The 18,971-nt window shown below is 43.1% G+C and overlaps 1 protein-coding gene across 1 annotated transcript in view; it reads right to left on the bottom strand.

Annotated features, from left to right (window-relative positions):
* The window catches only part of ARHGAP20 (Rho GTPase activating protein 20), a 252,881-nt gene that overhangs the window by 164,320 nt on the left and 69,590 nt on the right, over positions 1-18,971 (bottom strand). Inside the window, exon 2 of the mRNA XM_069202303.1 lies at positions 2,937-3,022. Coding sequence (XP_069058404.1) covers positions 2,937-3,022 — 86 coding nt within the window. The remainder of the gene's footprint in view (positions 1-2,936; positions 3,023-18,971) is intronic.

The raw sequence follows: 18,971 nt of genomic DNA, 5'->3' as shown, positions 1-18,971 counted from the left end.
ATGCCTTTTACGGTGTTTAGCCCTCCTCGACACTACTTTATCTTTTTATTTTCCACGTAGCACAATTGCGCTGGGTTTTACAAAGCACGATTGTGCAAGTTTTTTTTGTTTTCACTTTCAGCATGATCGTTCTCGTTTTTTTTTCCTTTCAATTTTTGTGGCAAGAAATGTCCGGTTAGGAGTTTACAACGATAGTAGCTCTAACTCGAGCAAATGCGAGACCCGTTGCATTGCAAATGCTTGTTTAACTTGCATCTGTTTCGACAGCCTGGCAGCTTTCATTTCCTGTCAGGTGCTCTGCTCTAATAAATGTTTGCAACTCTGCAGCTTTTATAACAGAGGAGAGGAGCCGACAGGAGTACGTCTTCAGCTGGTATAGCAGAGGGGAGCACCTCAGCAGTTTGTATAACAGAGGAGAAAAGCATACCTCTGCAGCTTGTATAACAGAGGAGAGTAACAGAGAAGGGCACCACTGCAGCTCGTATAAAAGAGAGAGGGGCAGAGAGGCTTACCTCTGCAGCTTGTATAATAGAGGAGACGACCAGAGGGGAGCACCGCTGCAGTCTGAATAACAGAGGAGAGGAGTAGAGAGGAGCACTTCTGCACCTTGTATAACAGAGTAGAGGATTGGAGGTGAGTACTTCTGCAGCTTGAATAGCAGAAGAGAGGAGCAGAGAGGGGCACATCTGCAGCTTATGTAACAGAGGAGAGTAACAGAGAACAGCACCTCTGCAGTTTGTATCACAGAGGAGCGGGAGCAGAGAGGAGCACCTCTGTAGCTTGTATAACAGGAGCAGAGAGGCGCACCTCTGCAAACTGTATAACAGAGGAGAGGAGCAGAGGGGAGTACTTCTGCAGCTTGTATAACAGAATACAAGACCAGACAGGAGTACTTCTGAAGCTTGCACAGCAGAGGAGAGGAGCAGAGGGGAGTACTTCTGCAGCTTATATAACATTTTCAAGAGCAGACAGGAGTACGTCTGAAGATTGCACAGCAGAGGAGAGGAGCACAGAGAAGTACTTGTGCAGCTTGTATAACAGAGGAGAGGGGCAGAAAAGCCAGGGTCTGCAGCTGGCACAAACGTCAGGTGCATCTAGACCAGCCTCTGTTGAGGTGGGTGTAGTTGATGACATATACAAAATATTCAAATTGACGGGGTGGTTAGATTTAAAGCCTGCACTAATCTTTGTAGACTATCATACCGTATCAATATATTTATAGCTATATCTTCTATTTGTGTGTGAGGGGGGGCAAGTTGAGAATTTACAAATGTGTACAGTAGGATTTTTCCATCTATGAAAAATACCACACAATATCCAATAACTTAACTGCACTGAGTGGAAAACACAGTGGAACACATTCCAGCCAGACCACTGTCGCTGATCCACGTCAACAAGAGGCAGATTAGTTTGAGAAAAAGGCAGAAGTAATTCCTTCGGCAGGCCCTGGTTTAACTTTTTTTTCTGGCTATTTTAATTCATCTGTGTTCATGCTAACACCCCTCAAATAGAAGGACCAGGTCGTGCAAGAACTTGGGAGCACTCCGCTGTACGATTAGCTGCATCAGTAGTTACTGTAATTTACATAGCCCAGTTTTCTCACAATAGCTGGAAGCTGTACATCTTTTCCAGGGTAGTAAGACCAAACGTGCTGCACAGATAGAGCTATTACTGCCTCTGGAATGTCATTAAATCTAAAGTGTCCGAAATTCCTTCTTTGGCACAGTCTACAAATCTACAGCTCGAGGTAACTCAAACAGTTTTTAGAAGTTATATGGGTTTCACAAATCTACTGAGCAGGATTAGCTTGGTTTAGCATAAATCTTGTATGCCTGCTTTAAACAACCCCTCATCTGCACCCCATTGCCTCTGTATGACAGCAGAAGACTGGACAGAAATCAAAAAGCATTTCAATTAAGGCAGTTCCTAGGCATAAACTACAAATATAGGTGGGACATGCATACAGAATTCCTTCAGCGCAGATAGGCTGAGGACAAGAACACATTGCACAAGTTGAATGTTCATCACTGTTTCACTCCATTAATCATATGATGCAGAAGCTTATTGTGGTAGAGATCAGCAGCAGTATAGAAGACTGGTGGATCATTTAGAGGGTGGTTGTTATAGGAATTCCAGCAACAACTGCCAGATGCATCACCCGCTCTCTGTAGTTTCACTTTCTTTGTGGGGGAGTGGAAATGTAACCGCCATCTCTAAGGTGTAGGAAGGACCACCCTATATGATATGGCTTCCAGTGTTGTTTTTTTCTGACTGGTCCTGGGCAGCAACATTGATATTTTGCTTTTCAAATCTGAAGCCCGTATTTGGGGTTTATTTTTGAAGAGCAAAACGCAAACTGCCCTGCCATGCATGGCAAGCCGTTCAGTTTTGTGCATTTTCACTGAAAGGGTCCTTGTGCGTCGGCAGAATTATTTTTAGCAGAAAGGGCCACCTGAACAGTAGCAAACTTAAAATTTGGCAGCAGGGCCTCTATTTCCCAGCAGCTTGGGAACTCACCAAAGGTTCTTCCTCACAAGTCAACTTTAAACTTCGACTTGCAAAGACACAGAAGAGGAGGGGAGTCAAGCGAAAGGGAAAAGGAGTGACAGAAGCAAAAGGAAATACCAGTGCTGTACATCGGTGGCCTTCGCAGTAAGAGACTGGACAACTTTGTGTTTCTGTGGCTTCCACGAAACGAATGATCTCCTCCAGCAGCAAGAAGTATGCTCTACCCAAAACACTCATCACCCGTTCTTTGTCACCTAACTTAACACCTCACGGTTCCTCCAATACACACTAAATTCAGGAAAAACAAGACCTGCGCAAAGAAGGAATACTTGGGTGTTATATATTTTAGTCTGTTCTTATGTGACAAAGAATGGAGTCTTTCCATCAGTGAACAAGCAACTTAGCAAACAAAGTTGATCAGGTCTTACCTGCTGCCCGCTCTGGACTTGTTAAGTGCTTTGCTTAGAACTAGTGATGGCGCAGACTGACGCCGCTGAGCCAGGCTCTTCATTTTCTGGAAAAAAAGGATTTTCAAAATTTAACATTTATGAAAAATGAAGAAGAACACAGGCAGACACATTATCTGGGCGTGCATGACAGTGTGGACCAGGGTATGATGGGGAGGATAGGCCTTGTGGATCAGCAGTTCTGTATGGAGGTGGCAGAAGCGCATGTGATAGGTCGATAACACGTGATTGATGGATAAAATCAGTTCATAGCTCTACATGTCAATATTAAGCTGTAAATTGTGGTATTTCTGTGTGGTATTAGAGAGGGCACCATATGTTCAAACTCCTCAAACTGCATTAGAAAGGAATCTGCCTCTCAAAAAGAGACAAGGACCCACATGTTCTATGTATATGGTTGGCTTGAGTTATTCCTAATCCTCGGCGAGTAAACAGAATGGGTATCCCAGAAATCAAGTATGCACCAATGCAGTGGAATCTGGGATTGCTGAAGTCAAACACCCTCTAGTACAATGACAGCCTTCCTATGCGGACATCAGTAGCGAAGCGTCGAAACGTTACAATTTATAGAGCAGCCAATGCTCCATCCTATGAAAAGAAGGAAGAATTAAAAAATATATTCTCACGAATTGAACATAGGACATTCAAACACAGAAATTCCACTGATCTCAACAGGCCTCAACGGCCCTCTAGGAAGATTTTAGCCCCAAAACGTAAATCCTACCCGGCTATCAAGATAAAATTCAAAACACACCACTCCCAGTATCTTCACTATGCCCTAAGGAACCATAATACGTAAGGCCTCTTGAGACCAACAAGGGAGCTGCAGAGACATGGGAAAGTTTCAAATGTGTCATCCAGTCCTAGAAAGGCCTTCATTCCTCACCATCCTCCTCCAGTACCAGATGAGCTGAATGAGCCTCAAGTACATTATAAGTACAGAAGGCTTACATGAATTCTGTATCTGGTGCCCATCCCACCATTAACACATTCCTATACAGACCATCCCAGATAATGTGTCTTCACCTATAACAGGATACCCACTGAACTCCATGGCAGACAGACTGTACAAGACATGAGCACACATCGAGTCACACAGGCAGCATGTGCACAAGCTGGGCCTAATTGCAAGATTGACAAGACATCTCACAAGGTATGCATCAAATCACTCCTGCAGCATGACCACGAAATGGGGCCCCAATAAATGCACTAGTGGAAGGTTAGTGAGAAGTGCACTCAAAGGGTATGCGTCAAATCACATGTGTGGCACTGGAACATCTTAAGGATGTTGGGGGCCAGGGGCCGAACCTATTTCGGAGCCCCCTGTTCGGAACATCTTGGAATTAGGATCCAATCATAACCTCCATACGATCCAATCAGAGGGCTCTTTCATGCCCTCTTTGGCCAGGTCACTGACAGTGCACAGACGCACAAGTCCAAATTCTAAAGTGGTTACATGTAATATTCTGGCATAGGGGCGTGTGTTTTCAATACTGTAACCCAGCAGTAGCTCACTAATATTTCTGCAAATAATCTGTGACACTCTCCCGTTTCTAATATACGAGGTCCTGGTTTGATCCAAAAAATAGTTATTTGTAGATGTTGCATGAAACTTAAAACACAACATTTCTCTGCAAAATGTCTGTAATAGACTGTTACACATCATTTACATTAAAATAAATTAATGGGAAACGGTATTTATTTATTTATAACAATATGCTGAAGATTTATTCCAGTGCATCAGAGCAAGACTGTCAGCAGAACAGAAGACACTCTAGCAGGAGACCCCCTGAAAGGCTGGGGCCCTTAGCCAGAACCCCCTTTGCCCATGCCCTAAAACGTCTCTGGTGCAGCATGACCACAAGATTGGGGGGGGGGACACAACACATGCATACGTGGAAGATTAGTAAGAAATGAACTGAAAATGTACACACCAAATCACACATGCAGCATGACCACAAGATGGAGGCCCCAATACATGCATATGTGGAAGACTAGTAAAAAGTGCAGTGAAAGGGGATGTGCTTCAAATCACCCATGCAGCATGACCACAAGATCGGGCCTCAATATATGCACAAGTGGAAGATTAGTAAGAAGTGCATTGAAAAGGTATGCATCAATACACACATGCAGCATGTAAGCAAGTTGGGGTCTGTGCACTAGCCCAAATTCAAAAAATTCAGACACTCGAAAGCTGACAGGTTTTTCAGAAGAAAACAAGTATAAAGTATCAAAGTCGGTATCCAAAATAATTAGTGCGCCCCACGGATAGAAGAGCCAGTCCATGCAGTAAGTGAGTTATGCCCACACGTGCCCAGGACCTGATTGCACTAAATTGAACTCTTTGAAACTATGGTTACCAGATGTGACTCAACTCTAAAGATGAGATGTACACCAGTTCGGTTTACATATTAAACTTTTTTCTATATTTTTTCATGTTAATCCATATTTAGTCCCCTTGTTGCCAATAGATACGAAATGCAGGGATAGCAAGTAGAAACACGTAAGTAGTGGACCTTTGATAATAGTGACTTGGATCAGTGGATCAAAAGAATAGTGCAGGTCAACGAGGGACAGTCAACACACCTTAGTTAGAGAAGAACTGGACGGCCATATGGGGCAATGTGACCCCCGAGAGGCAGGGGCTGTGATTAAAAAAAGGGTGCTTTCAGGGTAGGATTGATTGGAATTAGCTCCGACCTAACCAATGCCTTCTGGCCAACAGATTAGAAACTTTGTGTCATAAACGTTATCTTTTAGCCTATTTTTAAAAGACAATTACTTGGGGAAAAGTCATTGCCTGCCCTCTAAATCCTCCTGAATTGGGCCTGAATCGTACAATATTCGTCCTCTGCAATACTCATCCGGCTGCCTGAACCTCCCAGTATGCTACTGATCTGTGAGGTCCCCCCGTGTAGCCGTGACTGGCATCAATAGTCCCTATCGGGAAGAGAGCCCGAGGTCTGGAGGGATGCACCCCTGCAGTCCCTACAACGTCTCTTCATCTCCACACAGTGCCTTAAGCTGGATTTAAAACTTTGCCTGAGGTCCCAGAGTGGCCAGAGTTATTCTCCTGATATGGAAAGAAGTATCTGCCATGGACTGAAGGCTGCTTCATTACCATGGCCACAGTGACACCCGGACTGCAGAGAGTGACTACTGCCTTTCAAACAAGTCACACAACAGTGGTAACTGTACATAACCAAAACATGCCAAAAAAAAATACACCTTGGACGTTTCAGTGAAGGTTTATCAAAGCGGAAATTTTAGACATGGTTCGAAAATGTACAAATGTGCCAAGATCTGCATCAATATCTATTTAAAAAAAACAAAATAAATAAAAATAGATTGCAATTCCAATAGATACCATTAGTGTACAACTATATAATATGCATCTACCACTTTCACAAATACAATAACTTGTATATACGTATGAATGTAGTGCTGTGCAAGGAGGCGCTAACAAAAGAGTTGGGAGACTGGCTACTTGGCAAGGATGGAGGGAGGCTGTTCTTCGGTGTAGCGTTAGGTAACAAGGGGCTACAGAGGGAAGCGGTCTTCCTTGAAGGGAATGGTCTTCAGCTGCTTTCACAGGAGGGGTTGGAAGGGATCATGCCAGATCTGGATGGGAAAGGGCCAGCTATCTGGCAAATGATAAGGCGTGTTCTACTGCCACACTATTGCAAAGAGGAGTGCTTTGGCAATTTCTCATGAAATATTTCAGCTCTGGAAATGTGTCAATTCCAAGAAATAGTCACAATAAGGGGTAAGTCAAAGCTGTACTTGTTTATCAAAAAGGATTTCACAACAAGGGCAGATTTTTCTGCCTTTCGAAAGGTTAACATGCTTTGGGTCCAAGTACCCTACCGTAAATAAATGCGGTCAAGGAACTAAAATAGAAAGGCAATGTTTACCTCCTAACTGTGTGCCAAATAAAACCAGTCTGTCCTGAAGTGGCTACGGAAGATGGCAGTGTGGTGTACGTCCGATATTACTTTTGGCGAAAGAACTTGAATGAGGTTTTCACAACAGTTAGCCTTATGCCAAAACAATTAAATAGAGGTAACTTTCCAATCCTCAAAAGGAACAGGAGAGATATAGACTTCATTATCACTTTGAGTCAGGGATGGAAATAGGTCCAATGGGTGTTTCAACATATTTTGATGGTTTCAAACGTTAAGCATCTGTTGTCCATGAGAAGGCAAATCTAACTGGTGAACAACGTAGCCTTGCACATGGCAAAACGGCTGTGGTCAATTCTCTGCTGGTTGTGGGGTATGACAGTAGATGAACGATCAGCATGGTCTTCAAGGTGGGGAGGGTGGGAAACATTCTCCTGGGTGAGTTTATCGGACCAAATGAGCCTGAGGTTCTTCTCGTTGGTTAATAATGAGATGGTCTTTCATAAAATAGCACTTAGGTTTTTTCATTAACTTCAGGAGTGATATCGTAAGCAATATGCCAAGGTGCATATATTGAAAATGTCTGTTTTCTTTTCTCTCTTGCATTTATACTTTTTTGTCCAATCATAATTTGGCGCTTAGTTTTTACACTCTGGAAGTGGTTAGTGTTTCATTCATGTTACTGATTTGCACCGGTTAAAATGAATGGGACATGCTTAACTCCAGCTTTCACAATTTATGCCAAAACAAAAAAAGGCATAAATGTGATGGGAGGAAAGGTTGACTTAATCCCAGCCACCTTTAAATACTGGGCCTGCTTTTCTGTTTACCTTTTTTTTGCCCCACTGGTCAGGTTAGAAACAAACCAGTCACATGCAAACCTGATGTACTGTTTTTATGGTCTGGCTAAAAAGCACAGCTGTTGGCAGACAATTATGGGAGACTCGCAAGGAGAGGGGCTTTGGCTCCGCCCACATGTTGGGAGCCAGGAGTACAGGATTTGATTAGGTAGATGTGTGCCTCCACCTAAAGAGTGCTTGTGTTGCACTCCTATTGGCTGAACATGGCAACTATGCGCAAATGCTTCATTGAGACTTTCAAGATTGCAGTGCAAAGCATGAAAATGGCTGTAAGCGCCTCAAGCACTGTACAACAAATAAGGGTTCTTGGGATTGTCTCTAGGTGCAGACGGTATGAAATCTGCTCTAGAGTTTTGTGATTAAGGGATGAGAAGCTCACTTCAGCCTCCTGCTTTCAGGTTGAGAAATAGCCCTGGAGGAGGAGGACTGGTGTGAGAGGTATGCAGCATTCAATGGAAAAACATCTCTCTTCCAAAAGCATGCTGGAGGAAGAGGTCCAGGGGAAAGTGGGTCAGCAGGAAGGAAGGCGGGCGCTGCCGGATGCTAGGACTACATTTCCCTGCATGCTTTAAACGTGCAGGAGGTGGCATTAGGAGGGACCAGCGATAACCCCTGAGCAAAGTTTGTGGAGGGGCTGATAGGTGTACAGCAGGGGCGACTTTGTGAGCGCCACCCTCGGCAATCTTGGTACTCATTTTAAAATGAGGAATGGAAAGAGAATAGCCCATCCATCTCTCAGCATCAGAGTGGGCCTGGGGTGTCTGGTCCACAGAGCGGGAGGTATGAAACTGTTAACCCATTCCCGGGTTTCTGTTGCAGCCCTGACTGCTAGAATAAATAAAAAAAAACCTGCTCTTGCTTCGTTCGGAAACTAGCAGACCGCCTCGGCTTGAAGGCACCTGTGCTCCCGAGCACTTGCAGTTGGGATTACGGTTTTGTTACGGATGCCAGGCAGAAATAAACTGGCACAACTGGGCATTTGCCTGAACAAGTGAAGTGCACACTGTGCAGATTTATAAGCGGGTTCTTGCAGACAATTCATCGAAGCTCAGACAAACTGAGGCTGCAAACTGTTGTTTGCATTTAAAAGCGTTTTCATCTCAGTAGCTCCCAGTTAAATGAAATCCATCAATGGGTGCGATTTTTGTTCTGCAACTTAAACTCTACAGAATTGTAAATATCGTGCTCCATCTCTTTTCAAACTAAAATCTATAGGATTCCTCCCTCCCGATCTGAAGAAGAAAAGTAAGAAAATAATGTAAACCATGTGAAACTATCCATCAGTATATAGAACACCGGAGCATCACTCCTCGCCTGCATTAGAACAGTCACAGTGTATGTGGTATTTCTATAGTGCAAGCCAAGCCAAAAGTCAAAGAAGCACTGTACAAAATCATTGACAAGCCTAATAGCTGGGTTGTGGATGGATAATGCATTGTGTTGCAGGGTTCTTTAAAGAGGTGAATTGTTAAGGAGAAATGGGCCCAGCAGTACTGGATGCTTGCAAGAATAACAGGGAGTATGGGAGTACACAAAGCGGGTGTAGAGGTATTTCAGGAATATCGTCACATGTCCAGTGACTTTCATTCCTCGTTAAAGCTTCCCTTCACACTTGACCTAAAACAGAGCGCATTCTTATGGCTTGATAGAGTACTGCTCTATCTAGCACTCTAGGGTGTATGGGGGTTGACAACAAATGTAGAGGGACAGTCAGTTCATTGTTGTGAGTCATAGGCCCTAAATACCCTCTTAAGGAGTGTGTCCTGTGTCTCACCTTCACTATATTTTCTGAAATTTAGCAGCAAACTGCAGAAATCCAGACAGCCACCTTACTAGGTGAGGTTTAATCTATCTTTATGGAACAGCTATAGGAAGGAGGTCCCTTAAATGTAACAAAAAGTGAGCTCATCTCTCTCAGAGAGAGCAGTAAACATCTCTCTTGGTTGGGCACAAGCAAAATAGGATTCAAACACTCATGTTAAAGATGGAGTTTTACTTTCAATGCAGAACATGGTAATTAAAATATAAGATACAGTCAATATTAAGCAATTGGTATAACCCCCAAAGGTTCATGTCTTATCAGAGAGCATTAGTATAATTTCATGCGAGACTGGGATCCTTACTAGCAGCTCTTTTTCCAAGTTGCAACATAATAATGGTGAAATGCTATGCCTAACCAAGAAAGTTGTATGGGTAATGTGGGGACCCCTCTGTAGTTAAATTTTTGACCCAAGCGTAAACGCTTGTTTATTTTTCTCTCTCTATGGGAAGGATAAAAGCAATGTGGGATATAAAGGGTGGCAATCTATCCTAACCAGGTGAACATGTTTCAGCCATTTCATAAACTCCAACAGAGCCGGATTTAGGGGGGTGTGACAGGTGTAGCTGCACCTGGCACCGACTTTGGTGGGGATGCTGTGTTTAAAAATAACCAATGCTGGACAAACATGGGAGTTCACGTGTTTTAAACCCAGTTTCATGAAACAATAAAAATGTCAATGTAACTGCTGCCGAGAGATCGGTATATTGTCTAGTGGTGGTTTTGACTCAAAGTAGCACAGAGAGATAATGTGTCTGCTGCAAAGACAATGTACCATGCAGATCACCAAACTGAGCGTGAGTGAACTATGAGTAGTGCTTAAAAAATGAAATATATGTCAGGCGGACCAAGGAGAAATGATGGGCAGGGTTGGAGACTTGTAGTGAGGAATCCGTGGGGGAGGTGGTCATGGAGGGAAGGTGTAAAAAAAAAAAAAAAAAAAAGACTCTTGCACCAGGTGCCAGCAATGCTAAGACCGACCCTGAACTCCAATCCATCTTTGGCTTTCTTCAGGGCGAATGTCCCATTGCATGTCCCCAATGCTATCAACATAGGAGTGAGGTACAACCTGATATGTGTAGGGTGCACATAATGTGTTTTCTTTACAATGTCCATTTATCACAATACTAGTTTTATGAATATGTTTTATTAAAAGAAGGGGTTACTTATATCCCCAAGTTCAAATGCCACATATTCCTGTGCTAGTAAACATCTATTCTGAAATCTCTTGGGTCACCTGACACATTGTAGCCCTATCTATAGATGAGCGAGGATGGGTTTCAATTAATCATAATGACACATTTGTACTCCTGTAAATACATGTTGGCTCTTATAGGTGTGCCCAGATAGTGTGTGATATTAGTGGAACATCAGTATTGTTGTCAATACATGCCAATGGAAAGATTGTAGGGTACTGTGCAGATTACGGCTTTGGTACTGAGCAGGCATTGAAAACAAGCATGCCAAGCACAGAGCAAATGTATTGCAGACAGAGATGCCTTAAATTTGAAGGTAAATCTTTTCATCGAATAGGACATTTTGTATTTAGCAAAAAGGTGCACATTCCATGATGAAAGGAATCTGTTCCCCACTCAGTGCTGAAAAATAATTTTTCGAAAAACTACAGGGTTGCTTCTAGGGAGATGCTAGTATACGAGGCTTCTATGTCTAACTTCATTATTATCATTAATGAGCAAAAGATACGTTCTTAAGTAAATGTAGGACAACCTTTGTATAGTATGAGGGCATAGTTTTGACAAGTAATCTTGGAAAGAAATAGCAAAACATTTGACAATGTTTCACGGGCTGATCCAGTGCTTATGTAAGTATGGAGGTGCCTGCATGCATGAGTGCACATGAGGGATTAGGTAGGCTTGTGTTTAAGGGTGGGCAAGGATGTTACATATGTTTGTGAAGTCGGGTGTAGCTGGGAGATTTCACTATGGAGATGTGGACAACATTTCCCTCAGGAGGCCCAACTTCAACTGAGGCACAGAAAATCCCATCCAGCGTCTGGTGCCCATGATTTCCTGGGTCAGATCTTGCTGTGTCAAGAAATGCTGTGAAGAGCCTCCGCAACCTTTCACCAGGGGGTAGCTTGGTCAGTAAGATTGGGAGGGTGAGGGGGGTGAGCTTCAGACTTCTCAACAACTACGCTGGCATAAAATGATAAAATACATTATATTACAAGCAGGGTGCTTGAGACTGACTTAAGGGATAGTATAAAGGGAGAGGAATGCAGATTGGTAGGAGAACTAAGTGAAAGGAACACAATATTTTGTAAAATCATTTTTTAGGACTTTCGAAACAGAGAGGAGAGATTGTCACAGGGTGCATGCAAAAATCCCAGGTGAATTCACATTACCCGACTGAAAGCACACGTACCCAACTATTAATCAGAAACTAAAGTTATTAGGAGGGGTGTAACACCCCAGATACCATCCCTCCCCATAATCTACAGCCCTGTCCCTCACCAATTGGGTAAGCCATTCAAAGACGAGAAAATGGGTACTGTCCAAGTGTGGGGAGCATAGGGTCACCAGGCAAGCAGAATCAACTCTGTTTGTGTTACTGGGAAGCAAAGGCAGAGCACGTAAGTAAAAGTGCAGGGGGTGGATCGCTAACAAACTGTCCCATGCATACATTTTCATTAGCGAGTGCAGTTCCCTGCCGCTGCAAAGGGAAGCTAGAACTCATTTTTTCCAAACTTTATGAGTTTTGCAAACATGGGAACTAGTGGTGTCTGAGGACGTATGTCACGACTGAGCACCTGGAGAACATGGACATATTATGTCAAAACATGCATAAGAGTTGAGTTCCTAGCCATATGATGTGGCTTGTCTGGTAAGGGAGTGCTAGCAGGAAGCGTCTAAAAACAGGGCAACCAGAGGCAAGTGCACAGGTGAGAGAAAAACTGACTGTGATTTTCATGCACAGTGTGAAGAGAGCCACCCCACAACCACTGCATGCTACTGGCAGGCTGCATTGATTAGGTAGAGGTCCCTTAAGTGGTCGGCCATGCTGTGGCTGCGGTGGTGTTGCTCTCCCATACCATCTTCTTTCAAATCATAAGTAACCCTAAGAATACTCCTTGTTTCTTCTCACTTTCCAACGACCTCATCTGGAGGTCAAAGGGCAAGTGATGGTGAGGCTGTTGATGCTGTTGGTAGTATCTATGAATTTGGTGACATTTTGATCAGTGCTAAAGAAATCTTCAAATAAAACTGCTGCCCTACTGAAGTACATTACTGGGTTGACCACTTTTCTGTGTTTATTCTAGCAATTATGGGGTTTGTGCTTTATAAAATAATTAAAACTTGTCTCTTTCAAGGGTGATCTTGTTTCCACTAAACTCGCTTTTAAGTCGCAGAGTTCATAGTGTCATAAGGTCAAACAAAGGGCAGTAGTGTCCTCTCTAACAACTTCACCATACCTTCAGCTGAGCTTCTCATCTTGTTTTACAACATCAAAAATCTCAAAAGCATTAAGTCAGAAAATTTGCTAGAAAATCAACATAAAGTACACCTACACATCCTCCATCTTCTGCAATCTCTTCTGCTTAAAGAGATTACCATTCCAAGCATCGCCGTTCTTGTCCTAGCAGTGAAGTCACTGATCATAAGAGTGACGAGTCACATGTTTCGATATCATGAATTAAACAGCATTTATCAAAAAACCTAAAATGATTAATAAAAAAAGGGCCTGACTTAGATATTGGCGTATGGGTTACTCTGTCACAACGGTGACGGCTATCCCGTTCAGCAAAACGAAATCCCATTATTTCCTATGGTATTTAGAATTCAGCAGACGGGTTATCCATCACCGTTGTGACAGAGTAACCCATCCACCAATATCTAAATGACGCCCAAAGACTTCAAATTTAGGATGTTACCAAAATGTCTCAAAAGGTGTTCTACTTCACAAGTGCTTGCAACTTTTGTGTGGATTAAACGGTTAGTTGTACCAAAGAAAACATTCCTGCTTGCTTCTGCATAGGAGGGCAATTTCTTGTCATCATTTTCCTGTTCAAGGGCGACACTGTATAAACCCTGAAACAGCCTAAAAATCCCTCGGTTGATTTGATGCTCAAAACAGTCAACAAATTACAAAGGTGCATAATGTTTTATGTACAAAAAGAGATTATACTTTGGGTTAGACCAATCCAAAAATCTACACACTTGACGTTTTGATGTATTGTATGGATCACAAATTAAAGATCAGTAATGTCACAATGCATTAGCTTTCAGAGTGCCAGACTCTTTCCTCCTCCGGCGGCAATGGCACAAAGGTCAGGGCACAAAGATTCCTTTGAACATTATTGTCTTGCAGCTCAAAAGCAAAACTGAAAGTCTGAACTATGGATGGTCTATGCCCTGCGAGTAAAGGCACTTTCTAGCCATCAAACATTTAAACAGCAGAGTATTTCGGTTTATGTTGTGGGCAGAACAAAAAGTCACCCAATGTGCACAATTGTACAAGCTCTTCAAGTAAAACCTTTTTCTGATCTCACATCATTCATCAGACATACTCTCTTAAATAGGTTTTGTCAAAGAAGGCAATTGATTTATGAATCTCAGAAATGCAGTCCTAAAAGTAAAATCCATTAGGACAACAAATCACAACAGATATTTTTTAGAAAGTGTCCTACAAGCGAAAAGACAGAAGACCATACCGCCGTCAAAACAGCATCTCAGACAGGACCACTGTCTCCTAAGAGAAACAAAGAATACTCTAGCTGACCGCATGGAAGCCAGCACAAATAACAGCAAGAAGCTCTTCACCATTATGAAGGAGTTTGACAACCCCGCGGCCACCAGGAAGGACATCAGCCCCTCCCAAGAACTGTGCGACACCCTGGCGGACTTCTTTCACAATAAGATCATAGCCATTTAAGAGAACTTCAAACCTCAACCCCCCTTTTCACCCCTGCTGCTGACAGCATTAGCCCACTTACACTCACTCCCATGAACACAAACCCCAAACACCTGCTCAACCATCGGGACCCTCTCACAACTCAAGACACAATCACCATTGTGAACTCGGTACACTCGGGAGCACCCACAGACCCATGTCCCCACCACATCTTCAACATCTGCAGCAAGACGATTGGCAACAAGCTCAAGAATGTCCTGAATGCCTCCATCACCACAACCTCTTTCCCTGAAGACTGGAAACATGCTGAAATGGGGCCCCTCCTGAAGAAACCATCCGCTGATCCAGCGGATCCAAAGAACTACCGGCCCATCTCCCTGTTCCCCTTTCCAGCAAATGTACTTGAAAAGGCAATCAATGAGCAACCCACCAAACACTTGGAACACCTCAACCTCCTGGACCGCTCTCAATCCTGATTCAGTTCCAACCACTGCACAAAGACAGCCCTGATCACAACCACCGATGACATCAGGGCCCTCCTAGACCACAACAAAACAGCAGCACTCATCCTCCTGACCTGTCAACCTCCTTTGACATCATCTCTCACCACATCTTGATCAACAGACTCCACCAAATCAGAATCCAGGGAGACGGCCTCAATTGGATAACATAATAAATAAAGTAGTACACTGTTCCAAACAAAAGTAGGGAAGACCTCTGTTTTCCAGGAGTGAGAACCCTCAAGCATCACATTGGATGACTGGTTTCATCATTGGGAACACTCCTCGTTAGGCCGGTATTGCAATGCCTAACGGGCTCCCAAACGGGAGCTCTTAACCGTATTGCGGATAAATGATGGGTAGTTAATTTCAAACTACTCATGCAATTATGGAGAGATGAAAGTAAAATTGGTTATCCATCCTAGAACATTGATCATGTATTTTAATCAGAATAAATTGGATGAAGACCAAAATTAAAAACAGGGGGAGAGACAATAAGTGAGTGTAATGTTCACGTGCTCTCAACAGTTAGGGTAAGGGGAACAGACCTATTATGGTTCCTCTTTACACTGGGTCTACATGTTTCGCGTCTATTGGCCCACTCGGGTCCATTGACGCTTCATCAGGACCAAAAGAATCAAGACTTCTCCAAAAGAAAAAAGTTAATTTTTAAAAAAAATTATGCCCTAGTTGGGAAAAACATAAAATAAATAAAGCAGTCACTTACTTCAATGCTTGCTATGTCAAAAATAGGTCGCCCATCCCCGATTTTAGGATAAGGCTCCTATGGATCGCTAGTCAGTATCTGGAACTAACGATGATTCAATGTTGGTTCGTAGGCTATTGCACCTACCCGACCGACCGCGTCCCAGCAACGCTTGGATAACCTCAGACCTCACTTGAAGAACCCAGAGAATCTGTCTTCCATCATTCACCTCAGAACCCAAGGAGATCATCTACGGCATCCCACAAGGATCGTCCCTCAGCCCCACCCTCTTCACCACATACATGCCTCCCCCCACCCCCAGCCAACACCACCAGATTGCATGGAGTCTACGTCATCGCCTATGCCCACAACACCCAGCTCATCCTCTCGCTGTCAGACTACCCCTCCACCACCAAAACCAACTTGCACAGATGTATGGTAAACATCGCCAAATGAATAAAAGACAACTGTCTCAAACTCAACATTGACGACATTCTCATCCTTAGGAACAAGACCTTGCCATGGAACAGCACTTGGTGGCCTACTGACCTCGGCCCTTCCCCTGCTCCAACACACCGTGCCTAGAACCTCACCATCATCTTGAACAGCAAGTTATCTATGTAAAAACAGGTAAACTCAGTCTTTGTCCGCCAGCTTTCAAATCTTACGCATGCTCTGTAAGATCTTCAGATGGTTCCCAATCCACACCAGAAGGACTGCCAATCAAGCCCTTGTCACCAGCAGGATGGACTATGATAACACTTTTCACGTAGGAATCCCAGCATGCCTCCTGAAGAGACTACAGACAATACAAAACTCAGTGGCAGGACTCATCCTTGACCTCCCCAGATGGACTCACATCATCCCACAACTCAAGAAGCTACACCGGCTTCCGGTCCAGAAGAGATGCTAGTTCAAGATGCTGACCTGCGCATACAAAGCCCTACACAACAAAGGGCCAGCATACATCAACAAGTGAATGACCATACACCAACCGACCACACACCTGCAATCTTCCTCCCTTTTCCTCACAGACACCCCCTGGATCTGCTGATCCAACAGCGGAGGACACACCTTCTTTCACCTGGCAACCAAAGCCTGGAATGACCTTCCCCTTTACCTCAGGAACCCCGCTTTGAGAATTCTGAAAAGGACTCAAGACATGGCTGTTCGAATGAACAGAGCACCATGAAGCAGCTAGCAACCCCAGCGCCTCAAGACCCTCACCGGTGATTTGCCACACTTTTCAAATCCTGATTGATTGATTTTGTGGTGTAGGGCTTTCGTTAGCCATGTAAGCACTGTAAAGGAGTTATATTACATAAAATGCACACTCTCGTTTTAGCCTGCAATTACATATACGCTTTGCAATAGTTGTCTTCTGGGTGTAGTATTTTGTCAGACACTGATGGTAAAAAAGGCTATGGGTACCATTCTGATTAAATTATTGGCTGAAACAGAGGTCACACATATCACCTAGTTCACCCACTGCATTGTTGAAGTGGTTGTTACAATGTGCCGGGTTCAACGTTCATGGTGGTGAGTAATGTACCCAACAACCTTGTTAAAGCCTTTGCCCTTTGAGTCTAGCATATTTTGTTTTTGCAAAGTCCCCTTTCAACACAACATCCAACAGATCATCTTTGTGTGCCTGCCTAGCATGAAGACTATGACCACAAACTCTATTTCAAAACTTAGCTGCAGCTCCATTCTTGTGCCAATGGGGTTTCTCTTTTTTTTTTTTTTTTAAATCAATATTTTTTTTTGTTGACATAAAGTTGTGTGTGCAAGTGTGAATCTAATAACATTTCAGAAAACCCTGACCAGGATTTTTTGTAGGAATCTCTGGCAGAGAGCAATGTGATTATCAATAATAAACTGCTCCTTTTGAACGGCCAGTAACCAGTAATTATAAACTAGTGGTTGAATAAGGCCAGAAAGTTGGGGAACTAAGCCACTTGTATGGTACTGAAAAATTACACCAAATTGTTTCCTTTACCCTGTTATCACATGTATATAGTGTAATGGCCAAAGCTGCTGGCTTTGGAACAGGTAAACCAGGTTTGAGTCTCAGCACAATCACCACATCCTGTGCTTCTGGGCAAATTACTTAATATCCTTGTGCCTTCCAAAATTAATGTGTAGTTGTGTAATGTAAATTGAGCTTACATAAAGATCTCCAATATCTTAGGGTTGAGATTGTGCTATATAAAACTCCCCCTACAAATACCATTAAAGTAAAATGTTGTGTCTGGAAAATCTGTGCACAGTCTAAAAATTATCAAAGGAATAATACCTCTGAAAGGCCAATAGGGTTTGGGACCGAGCCAATCCGATACAAAACTAGTCACAAGCCTTCAGAGTGTGGGGCTCTGGAATTTAGAACAAAATAGTATCTCAATCACATTGGGAGCAGCGGATGGGCACTAATTAAGCTGAAATCATTAAAGTGCTTGATCCTTGCTCCACACAGAGGAACGGAAATGATGCCAAACATGCCTTGACAAATTATGAGGCTGTAAAGAAAAGTGTCACACAAACCAACAAAGGTGAGAGACAGGCAGGCTCCAAGCCCTTTACTGAAAACAAAAGTGTGTCACATGCGAGACACTTGCGCAAGCACATGCACGCGCAGGCTTGACTCTAAAAAAAAAAAAAGAATAGCGTAAGTGAGAAGTTAATGATTATATACAGTCAGTTGCGAACGAGCAACATTACAGTAGAAAGATAAAGGAGAGAAGGTTCTTTCCCGTCGCAGTTAGCGTGCAGCAAGCATTTTAGTTAAAGTCGTGGCTACACTATTATCAACAACAGCAAAACTGGGTTTCCAAAAATTCCATCAACACAAAAAAAAACATTGCTAAACAAATAAAGCACATGATTAATGCCTCTGATGTGGCAATAAGGCAGGGCAGACTCTACCAGAAACAATCTAAAAAAACTCCCATAAATTAAAGAAAGCACAAAAATAAGCCAATGTAAAAACAGTGTCTTTAACTAACACCATGAACACAGTAAGGTTGTTAGGGCTGGAGGCAAAGCAAGCACTGGTGAACTAGTTTCGAGTCTCGTGATCAGCTCAACATCCTGTGCTTTTGGGAAAATTACTTAATATCACCGTGCCTATGAAGAAATCAATATGTAGCTGTGTAATGTAACTTGTGCTTATATAAAGCGCTCCAATAACGTCAGGTTGTTTGTGCTACATAAAACTCCCCCTGCAAATATAAAAAGAACAGGTATTTACCAGTTACTTGTCATTGTTTGTTTTGTTTTTCAGTTGTGCTCATGGCGTTTTCAAGTTGTATACAGCGAGACTGCTGTATAAAGCGGGACC

Source organism: Pleurodeles waltl, chromosome 8, assembly GCF_031143425.1.
Source record: "Pleurodeles waltl isolate 20211129_DDA chromosome 8, aPleWal1.hap1.20221129, whole genome shotgun sequence".
NCBI lineage: Eukaryota > Metazoa > Chordata > Amphibia > Caudata > Salamandridae > Pleurodeles > Pleurodeles waltl.
This window is presented reverse-complemented; position numbering and strand designations above follow the sequence as displayed.